This window comes from Silene latifolia, chromosome 2 (genome assembly GCF_048544455.1).
Source record: "Silene latifolia isolate original U9 population chromosome 2, ASM4854445v1, whole genome shotgun sequence".
Classification (NCBI taxonomy): Eukaryota; Viridiplantae; Streptophyta; class Magnoliopsida; order Caryophyllales; family Caryophyllaceae; genus Silene; species Silene latifolia.
The window spans coordinates 26,214,340-26,225,276 of record NC_133527.1 but is presented as its reverse complement, the minus strand read 5'-3'; the positions used below and the strand labels follow the sequence as shown (position 1 = coordinate 26,225,276).

Sequence of the window (10,937 nt, the reverse complement as noted above, 5' to 3'; positions counted from 1 at the left end):
CCATCACTCCCGATCCCCACCAACCCAGAACCGTCCCCACCACACCCATGCCGCCCACCTTAGAACCACTCGCACCACCCCAACCTTCGACGTCCGCCTCTACTACCCAGCCACCCTTTCCCATATTCTTAATTTTCATTAACCCTAATTTTCCTAAACCCTAAATCAATTAAATCTCCCTAATTTGATATGATTAATGCATAATAGATTAAGTTAGAATCATTGCCTGATTAACTTGAGAATTAAAATTCATAATTGATTAATTTGATTTGGATTTTGTGAGAGAAATAGTGAATTCATTTTTTTTCTTTTTTTTTTTTTTGTTTCTCGGAGGAAGGGAAGGGCAATGTAAGGAAAAATAATGGTAAAAAGTACATGAAAGAGTAAAAGTCGTACTTGAAAGAGCAATGACGTAAATAAATGAGACCACTATTTTACTACGGGCTATTTTTTCTTTGTGGGTCCTTTTAAACAAATAGCTCCATAGAGCTACGAGCTCAAAATTATTTGAGTAAAGCTAATCTACATGGACAACTCCAATAATTGATCTACTACCCAATCCAACCGGTGATCCTCTATTGGTCGATCCTTGACACAATCCAACCTTTCATTACCCAAATTACCCTATTATATATGGAGAGAATCTCCTAAGCCTTCTTAATAATGGCCAACAACAAGGAAATCACACTTAATTGCTCACCCAACTTGTTAATCACTAAGTAGAAATAAGATAAATAGACACAATAAAACACAATTAATGCCTATTTACAAATTAATCTCTTTCATGGTGATCAAGCTAGGAAGAAATCACATTCACTATATTAAACACAAAAAATTGCAATGAAATCACACTTAACAATCCTTCAACAATAGATTAAGAATCTAACAAAACGGAGTAAACAAGGAAATCACACTTAATAAACTTAATCAAGCAAGGATTTCATAACCAAACATTAATAAAAAGAGATTAACAATAATAAGGGTGATTAAGGAAGGACTAAAGTGTCTTACAACCAAAAAATTACACCTTTAGAATTGGAATAAGAAATAAGATTAGTTCTCCATACTAAATCTACACCCCATAATAGATGAAATATTTTTCAAAATACCACTTGATTAAAATGATGCTAAGATATGTGAAAACCTAATTTAATCACATATTTATGGTGTAAGCCTAATTTGGAGTATTGGGTCTCAAAATGGATGTTAATGCGAACTTGAAGAAAACAGAGACACTCAAAAGCTCATAGTGCGTCCAGTTTTGCGCATAGTGCGCATTTGGGTCTGACAGCACTTTTTTGCGAAGGTCATATCTTTCTCGTTACTTGATCTAATGACGCGTGTGACCTCCCGTTGAAAAGCTAAGATCATAAGCTTTCACCTCCAATTATCCTTGCATCTGTAGGAGCCCTAGAACTCAAGATATACCCATTTGAAGTCGATTCTTATGCAGGTGAGGCTTCAAATCTTCATTTTGTTCTTGCTTTTGGATGTTAATGCTTCGAACTTGCTTACACTATGACTTGGGTTCGGACCATGGTTAACTTCAAGATATGCCTTAGCTTCTGATCATTGCACAAAACTCCATTATTAACCCGACATTTGGAATAAGGCAATTGTGACAGTAATCATCCCAAAACCGCATCCAAACACCGCTTATTTAATTTGCATTTAAAACCGTTAATTAACTAGCAAAAATACGCGCCTATCACATCGATTATTGGTTCTTTCAATTGTATGGGTTGTCAAACAGAAGAAAGTATGACATCTTTGCCTCTTTGGCCAGGCTAAAACGCACGAAGAAAGCAAACTTGGCCCACTATCAGTTGTTTTAAAAAAAGATAGGGCTTAGCTCACAAAGCCCAAGTGTATAGGCAGTGCTACATAGCCAAGACATGCTTCCGGGTAACGGGTAAGTTTACCGAGTGGTGAGGGATCGATCTCGTGATCAGATTTATTTGGATAATCGTGTGATATTAGCCGTGTGCCTACAACAACAATCTAAACTAAACTCAGCAAGTCACGGCAAGTCATCAAACCACACTGATGATCGGATTTATTTGGATAATCGTGTGATTTATTTGGATAATCGTGTGATATTAGCCGGGTAACGGGTAAGTTTACCGTGTTCCTGGCACTCACGGCAGTTCTGCCTACAACAACAATCACATAAGTGATGCGGCTAAAGTTCATGCCGTGACTAATGGAGCCTCGACTTCTCGTGGCACCTTAGCGGATTTTGATTGACTCAACCTCAATTCCCGCAACTCCAATCCAACCCCGCAAGTCATCAAACCACACTGATGACTGTCATTCTAGTAATGTATTTCTTTCTTCTTAGATAACAAAAACCGATGCATCGCACCACATGACGAGCACTTGAGATAATTCTTCGAATCTTGTTGATATTGATCTTATTCCGGTTGGGCTACTTTTTTTTTTTTTTGACAAGGGTGAAATATTGTTTTACATTCCAGCATCATGGTGAGAACCATGTTGATATACTACAATATAAAACAAAGCAAAATAAAACATAGGACTATTAATGGTGATCAAGCTGCTACTAAGTGTGGGCTGCCTAATGCCACCTATTTATGGGAATGAAGACAATTCGACAATTTAATAAGAAAATTAAAATACAAAGACTTAAAATCCTTTTGCAATGTCAATAATGTAACCGAATTCACGTGTCTCTCCAGTCTCCCCTTATTTTACTGAAAATTAATCGTTCACCAAACTTCGAATATTGCAACCCCTCAACAAAATGGGTGCATTGAGCGCAAAGATCATTACAATGTAAATGCAGCTCGTGCTTTATTATTCCATGCTCATTTACCGAAACAATAAGAATGCTACTTATTTATTACATTTAGATTCTAGTATTCTACATCACTAATATTTCAATTTGTCATTGGTTGGGGTGTACGATTGACCAGCAGTAACTCCGCTAAACCGCAACAAAATTTAGCAAAAAAAAAAAAAGATCAAATCACCGTGCTAAGCTTGGATCAAGTGCTTAATGAACGCACCAACAACCTCATACTCATGAAGTCCCTTGGTAGCCAACCCAACCCTCAACAACGGTGGCATGAATAACCATACACCAGTAACTATCACAAACCCCACCGTCGCAATGCCAGATATCCACCGTGGGATCCTCACTTTCCTGCCAACTAACTTTTTAACAATCACCTCGACGCAGAGGCAAAATCCATGAAGCAGGAAGAACCATGTAACTTGGAATGTCGGTGTCAGGCGCCCAAGGTAGTAGAATATGAGCTCATGGTATATTGCAGACACACCGAATGCAGCAATTACACCAACCAGTTGACCCATCTCCCTGCCTACGAACTTGGAGGCGAGACTCAGCGTTGGGAGGTACACTGTAGGCCTTAATATGCTGGTCACCATAATATTCCATCTTCTACCCCAGAAATCTTGTAACGAAGTCGATAACAAGGGTTCGTTGAATTGAGGTTCGAGGTCAAATCCTAGAAAAACTTTAGCTGATTTTGCAACACATGCTAAGATTAACTCTAATGCAAAATATATGTGAAAACCATATATGACGCATAACAACTTTTCTGGTATTTGATTGCTGTAATCATAGATTTTAAGCATGACAGCTAATAAAATTCCTTTGATGATGTAATTCCAAGGTGAAATCTTTGTTTGACTTTTTGGTTTTTGAGAAGATGGGTATGATTTATTTGTAATTTCATGATGTGGGTCTTTTCCATTTTGGGATTTCTGCAGGTTTTTCTGATCTGGGTTGGATGTGTCGATTTTGATGGGTAAACAAGAAACTAAAAGGAAATAGATGAATGTAAGCGGAGGGTCGAAACTGAGAGGAGGTTTACCAAATGCAAAAAGCAAGAGCTTGAAATTTGCAAGCCAAGAAATAAAGAAAGAAGTAAAACCACATAGATGAAGAGACGTTAGATTTAGTGGCAGAGCTAAAAACAGAGAGATTACAGGAAGTAATGCTATTAATCTTGCGAAACCTTTGGGAATAATCTTGCCTATGATATAACAGTAACTCAAAGATACAAAAATTGATAACCATACCTTAACAAAATTGCTAAACTCATCTTCTGCTAGCTCAACCATCTTGGCCTAATACCTTTAGTCTTCCTATTTTGGTGGGTTGAACGGTCTTATATAGCGCGATTTTTCAATCGTGTTGACCTTTATATATGTTTGAATCAAGAATTAGAGCTTAGAATAACTGACCAAATGACAAAAGTGGTGTCAATAAACTATTTTTGAATAATACAGCAGCAAATAGTTCCAAATGAGTGGTTTTAGTAATGTTGGTAATCTTTGATTGTGGCTAAAATAAATGACATATGGAGAAAATTGACAATGAGCTGTGATTGTTGCAATAAACAATTTGTCGGAGTAGGTACTGATGATGCCGACATGATACTTGGACTAAATATTGATTCCGTACCCGAACAATCTCGGAAGATTCTCCACCATATAAGAGGAAATGGTAGGGCTTGATTCTTACACGTTGTCGTTCAAATAAAGAGTGTGTACATTTCGTGTCAAAAGTGGTTGATTGCCATTTAAAAATCCACAAAATCTTATTTGTGACGGCACGTGATGGATACTATTTTCTCTCACAAATGACCCAAATAGAGGAGAGAGGGAAGCACATGGGGGTGCCCCACCTTGTCCCCCTATTCGTTTTGTGAGTGGCATTATCCGTCACTTGCTCCGACCAGACTTCAACAAGACTAATTGTTAAAAATCAGACAAATTAGAATTCGCACCGGCAGTGGCGAATCTAGGATTTACGGAATGGGGTATTTAGTAAAAGTTACAGCATAAAAAAAAATGCCAAAATATAATTACTCAAATCAGGGCCGTTTCTAACATTTCGGGAACCTTGTGCGATATTTAAAAGATAGCCACTTTAACAATAACTTATATTAAAATATAATTTTTAGTTAATGCCTGATAAATACTAAAACAATAATCTGGTAATGGAGAGCGGTAGCAAGGTTTACCGAATTACTTATTTTGAAATATGATTACGCTTCTTTAAAATATCACTATATTGTCAATGTCATGGTGGTTGAATGAAGGTAAATAGCAAATAAGTAGATGGAGGTTCGATCCTTCCTAACAACATTTTCAATTGATCAAACTTAGGTTGCCTCAAAGGTGGATGGTTGTTTCTACCACTAAACCACTGAAGTTAATTGAAATATAAGCACACAATTATACATATATCTTTTATTTTTCAAGATAAATGGGGGTGAGGGTTCACCCCATCACCCCCTATAAATCCGCCCCTACTCACAAAGTCACAAGTCACACTAGAGTCTAGACGACTTTTGGATTGCTAGCTTGGAATAATTCCTTGGTTTATACTCCCTCCATTCAACTCCACAAGACCCTTTTCTTTTTTCACGTTTGTCAACGCGTGTTTTACGCGGTAAATATCGTTAGCTACATATTTACAAAAATTATAAAGTTAGATATTTTTAATGTAATCGTAAAGACGAATCAAACAAGATCCCACATGAATATATTTTAACTTACGTATTGAGAGAAAATTGATAGTTAATGCTCACTCGTAAATAGTGTGTAAAATAGAAAAGGACCTTGTGGAGTTGAATGGAGGGAGTAAAAACGTACACCAATGTTCTTCTGCTTTTTTTAATTTAAAACACCCACATAGTCACATATTCACATGTGTATTTTTCGTGGGTGAATTTTTTTCTTCACATGTCCTATCCGAATGTGTGGTGGACCGGTGATATTCAGAGGAGAAAAGATTGCCAACCTTGTGGTTATACCTATCTCGAAACAATTGGTCTCCCTTGTGACGGGTTACCATTTGTGGCGGATATTTTGTGAAATAAAATGGTAACAAAATGGGTTAGTGGAGAAAGGGGACCACATGAATAGTGTTGCAGAGAGAGAAAAAGTGGGTATATTGTGAGGTAAAATGGTATCCGTCTTCAGCTTGTGACGGATATGTCAGGTCTTCAATGAGAATTTGTGATCTCGAAATTGTACTACTTGGATGGTACCAACACTAAAAAGGTACTCTATATGTTGAGTCTAGTCCTGTGGATAATCTAGCCATGGATGAGTGATGACAAATTTGTGAAAGTTTTTAGGTAAATTCGGTGTATCATGTCAGTGAAATCCCTAACCAATGAGAATGCCTACTTATTTATTAAATTTAGATATTGCTTCATTAGCATTTCTATTTTTCTCATTGGTCAGGGGTACCATAAAGGAATTCGCCCTAGTACTTCAGAATTTCGCGAAAAAATCTTGTAGGCCCTAATATGCTGGCCACCATTATATTCCATCTTCTACCCCAAAAATCTTGGTAGTGAAGTTGATAACAAGGGGTCATTCAATTGCGGTTCGAGGTCTAATCCTAGAAAAAACTTGGCTCCTTTTGCGCAACACATGCTAGAACTAACTCTAACAATAAGTATATGTGAAAACCCAATAATACTGTAACAACTTTTCTGGCATCTGATTCCTGTAATCATAGAGTTTAAGCATGACAGCTAGGATTGTTCCTTTGATGATGTGATTCCAAGGTGAAATCTTTGGTTGACTTTTTGGTTTTTCAGAACATGGGTAGGATTTATTTTTGGTTTCATGATCTGGGTCTTTTTTATTCAGTGATTTCTGCAGGATTTTCTGCTCTGGGTTCGATGTGTCCATTTTGGATTTCGGTGTATGTATTTTGATGGGTAAACAAGCAACTAAAAGGAAAGAGATGAACGAGAGTGGTGTTTCGAAACTAAGAGGTGGTTTACCAAATGCAAAAAGTAAGAGCTTAAAATTTGCAAGCCAAGAAATGAAGAAAGAAGTGAAGGCTATGAGATTTATAGAAGTCAGTTTTACAGGCAGGGCTAAAAACAGAGAGATTACAGGAAGTAATGTTATTAGTCTTGTGAAGCCTTTTGAAGTAATCTTGCCTGTGATATAACAGTAAGTCAAAGATACAAAAATCGATAACCATACCTTAACAAAGTTGCGCAGCTCATCTTCTGCTAGCTCTACCATTCCTCTCCAACTAACCTTGCTCTTCCGATTTCAGTAGGTTATTCAGTCTTTTATACAGCGATTTCCGAGTGAGTTGACCTTTATAGATGTTTGATTCAGGGATTAGACCTTAGAACAACGGACCAAAAAAACACAAGTGCCAGCAAGAAACTTTTCTTTAATAATAGAACATGAGCAAACAATTGCAAATTAATGTGGCAATCTTGAAATTCTGGCAAAAATAAGCGCCATATGCACTTGACAGTTGACAATAAGCAGTAGTTTCTTTAATAAACCGTTTTTTTTCTGAGTACGTACTCATGATGCCGACATGTACTTGGATAAATAGGAGTGTGTATCTACATCAGTCTATTAGTAACGCAAAAGAATTGGTCGAATGGTCGTTGAATAGAACGCAGGCAATAATATTTCAAAATTCGGTCACAATAAGTTACATGGCTTCCATAGAACACCATATTACAATCTAATTTTACCCAAATTAAAGAAAACCACCATAGAGGAAGAGGCTTGGGTCGCCTTGTAGTTGGGATATTTTGCCTAGAGAATTACATGTCAAGGCCAAGGCCAAGTCGAAGCAACAGACTTACAGGAAAAACTGGGTAAAGACGTAAAGTAGCTCAGCTCTAGTTGTGAAGACTTGAATCAATTCGCAAAATAACCTCGTCAATCAGTTCCCCATTTGCTCACCACACTCTCCTTAGCGCTAACACGTAAAGGCTTCATTGGCACGTCTTCAACTTTTGGATTATTACCTGGATACAACCTCCTGGTTATTTCCGACAACGTGTAAGTTATGCTATTTCTTGCACTTCGCAATGCAAACAGCAAGGGATTAATAATTGTGGCCAGTAGAAGATCTCCTTTGGCAGCTACAAGATACTGCGCCATACAACCAAACATATTTTAGGCATGAGAAACAAAGGAGGTAGTTACGAAACCATGTAAAATGTTGGTTAACTGCTTTCAATATAAAATAAGGGGCATTGATGGCTTACTAGTACGAGAATGCCCAAAACTGCGAGGCTAAATTGTTGAGCTTCTTGCCAAAAATTGTCACCATTGGACCACCGTCCACCCCACCCAAACCAACCACCCCCACCACCACTACCACCACCTCCTCCACCGGCTTCTTCTCTCTTTTTAATTTCTTGGTTCCATTTTTCATATTTGTCCTTGTTTCCACCTAGTGCGCCTTCTAAAGCTTTCCTAGCTTGTTCCTGCATGACACAGTCATAGCAAAATTCAGTACATTAGAGCACTGGTCGCATGTGTATCGTAATAACTTTAAAACCCGAGGCTGAGGCGCATATAAGTGGAATGCAGAAGACCTATAATATTACAAGCAATTGACCATTGCAGCAAGGGAGCAAGACTTATTTTGGTGTAAAGGGTGATATAAAGGCAGTTATGATGCGGAAAGAATTTATATAAAAGTACAATCATTTAACTTGTACGTTGTTTCCTTGCTTTCCTAGGGATACTTACTACAAAGCACCAATGAAGATTCCCACATTTCGGAGTCTCTGCTAACAGACCATTGAAACCAAGATTCAGTTGCAACTTCAAAAGAATAAGCTCACATCAACATAGATCAGAACTTCTGAAGAACAGTAACTGTAGAACTCTTCTGAGGAGACAGAAATGAGAGATTTTATGCTCCAAAACACTCAAACAGTATTAATAGTTTACGACTCCCAGCAAATCCACATACCACATCTTCTGTAAAGAGAACTAATAAAAATAGGTTTCACTTATTCTTCAGTAATGACAATATTTGAAGTCTTTACTACTGCGTGTACTGAGTGCAGAACCTGATTACAGTTAGACATAAGGTAAAAACATTCCAACAATAACCCTCTTATACAGCCAGGAAGCAACCAGAGGATAATTAAAGGGCAAATAGTCAAAAGATTAAAGGCCAAAAGGAGATTGAGTCTTCAAAAGCGCTTCATCTGTATTATACCAACCTTGACCATATCAGTCATTTAAGTCAACTTTTCCTGTGGTCAATTAGTTACTATTTAATGCGCTTATGCCCACCAACATGAAGGGGGAACATCAAACGGCACACCAGTAAGGCAGTAACTACTACAAATCATAAGAACCTGCCATACCTAGCAAAACACTGTACCTCTAAGAACAAAAACAGTTGGCCTATTCGTCTAAACACAAAGTTATACCTAAATCTTAATCAAGCACTTCCAACAACTAACAAAAAGTGACCAGAAGAATTTTCCGTATCCTCAGTGGTCATTTGGATTAGGAGAAGATACACCAGGAAAAACACATAGGAAAGTAGAAGGTAGTGATGGTGGTGGATGGAGGAAAGAAGATAAGTATAAGTTAATAACTACGAGTATCTCATTAACGGGGTAATGTCACCCACCTCCCCCTCAGGTGATGGGACCACGGGGGTAATAAATCCCCCACAAGGCCACCACTCCTTCATCCTCCCTTCACTGCTCTAGATTTTCTCTTTTCGATTTTATTTTGAGCTCCACTGTCCCGTAACAATCACCCTTAATCCAAAGGACTCCTTATGTGCTAAACGAAGAGACATATCCTGATCAACCAAGTCAGTTATGAGTTTATGACCTCAGTTACCGGCACATTGGCTTAACCCCTTGAAGTGTGACATCTAAAGCACTTTGTTTGACGTAAACAACACATAGTATGAAGTAGTTCTCTGTCCACCTTTTCAAGGTACATCCAACCAACTGGGTTTAAAAGTTCATGTCACCAATACTCCTAGTGTGAATGTGAGTTTACTCCTCAAACTAACTATCTCCAAGCTTTAGTTAGCCAAGCACATAAATCACCACTACGCCACTCTCAAATATAAAATACAACTGCAATTACCATCCAAGATATATAACTGCGATTACATGGTCAAAGGAAATATACAATCGTACAAATAGAACAAAGTCCAATTCAATTAACCCAAAATTCAGTTAATCTAGAATTCCACAGCAAGAAGCGTAAGATCTTTCGGATAATACTCTTAGCATCAATGTAACACAGCCTTATTTCCAGTTCACATCACTACAATGGAGACATTAAGCTCTCAATCTGAAGGCATACACGTTAAATTCAACAGCGAACCCAATTCAGTCAAATTAGTACAAAGAACCAAACTTTCTTCGAAACTCCACAAATATCATCCCCATCCTCATCATTAAATCACTACCATGGGAAAATTTAGCCACCAAGGCTAAAGTTACAAACTTTAAATTCAATAGCAAACCACAATTCTTCCAACATATATAAATAAATAACCAAACATTATCTCAAATAATAAATCACGTATTAAAGTTGTGAAACAAACATTAGCAAATGCTGATAAAATATCATTACTGTCGAAAAAATTAAGCCAGCAAGCTAAAGATACGAACTTTAAACTCAATAAGAAACCACAATCCTTGTAACATGTATAAAGAAACGAACTTTATCTCAAAATAATAAGACCCATATTAAAATTACGAAACATTGCCCAAATTTTGGCCAAAAAAAAAAAAGAAGAGGAGAGTGAAGTAAAAGGGTACCTGCTTATTGCGGTTATCAGAGAAAAGGCAAGAAAATCTGGGATTACAACGTAATTGGTGAGTCAAAGCAGAAAAATTAAGAAGATGGGATGAAGAAGAAGACGAAGAAGGTGTAGAAGGATGAGGAAGAAGAAAGGTTGAGGAGGGTTTGTTGGGAAGACTGAGGCTTACAAGTTGGGCCATGGCTTCCAATTTCACTTCTAACACATTGACTCGCCATACCTTTGTAGTAGTCTCACTACTAAGCAGGCACGGGTCGGGTATCCCATTTAGGGTGTTATTTCGGTTTGGAGATTTATATTCGAATTTATGATATCGATCCTGTTTGGTACTCAACAGATTAATAAT

General features: G+C 37.5%; 2 protein-coding genes and 1 pseudogene across 3 annotated transcripts; all 3 read right to left on the bottom strand.

The window, feature by feature from the left end:
- Positions 1-2,789: 2,789 nt before the first annotated feature.
- Positions 2,790-5,233, bottom strand: LOC141642504 (acyl-CoA--sterol O-acyltransferase 1-like). Its single transcript, XM_074451340.1, has one exon. It carries the CDS (start codon positions 4,108-4,110, stop codon positions 2,998-3,000), a length of 1,113 nt encoding a protein of 370 aa, XP_074307441.1. The 5' UTR covers positions 4,111-5,233; the 3' UTR covers positions 2,790-2,997.
- A 134-nt stretch (positions 5,234-5,367) lies between these two features.
- Positions 5,368-7,052, bottom strand: LOC141642505 (putative long-chain-alcohol O-fatty-acyltransferase 1; annotated as a pseudogene).
- Positions 7,053-7,061: 9 nt separating this feature from the next.
- On the bottom strand, positions 7,062-10,811 carry LOC141642506 (uncharacterized). Of its 2 annotated transcripts, XR_012543327.1 has the most exons (4): positions 10,590-10,811; positions 8,043-8,264; positions 7,635-7,926; positions 7,062-7,125 (listed from the first exon to the last, which is right to left on the bottom strand). XR_012543327.1 is itself a non-coding variant. In XM_074451341.1 (3 exons), exons 1-3 carry the CDS (start codon positions 10,770-10,772, stop codon positions 7,711-7,713), a joined length of 621 nt encoding a protein of 206 aa, XP_074307442.1. In that variant the 5' UTR covers positions 10,773-10,811; the 3' UTR covers positions 7,431-7,710. The 2 variants fall into 2 exon arrangements, 1 of the variants encoding a protein (XP_074307442.1); XM_074451341.1 differs by lacking the exon at positions 7,062-7,125 and having other exon boundaries at positions 7,431-7,926.
- Positions 10,812-10,937: the final 126 nt, after the last annotated feature.

Bases quoted from the DNA above. Each gene is read 5' to 3' on its own strand.
- LOC141642504 (XM_074451340.1), bottom strand. From the start codon at position 4,110: ATGGTTGAGCTAGCAGAAGATGAGTTTAGCAATTTTGTTAAGGTATGG.
- LOC141642506 (XM_074451341.1), bottom strand. From the start codon at position 10,772: ATGGCCCAACTTGTAAGCCTCAGTCTTCCCAACAAACCCTCCTCAACC. The intron at 8,265-10,589 runs GTACCCTTTTAC...TGTGTCATGCAG, and splicing joins CTGATAACCGCAATAAGCAG to GAACAAGCTAGGAAAGCTTT. The intron at 7,927-8,042 runs GTAAGCCATCAA...TGTATGGCGCAG, and splicing joins TTTTGGGCATTCTCGTACTA to TATCTTGTAGCTGCCAAAGG.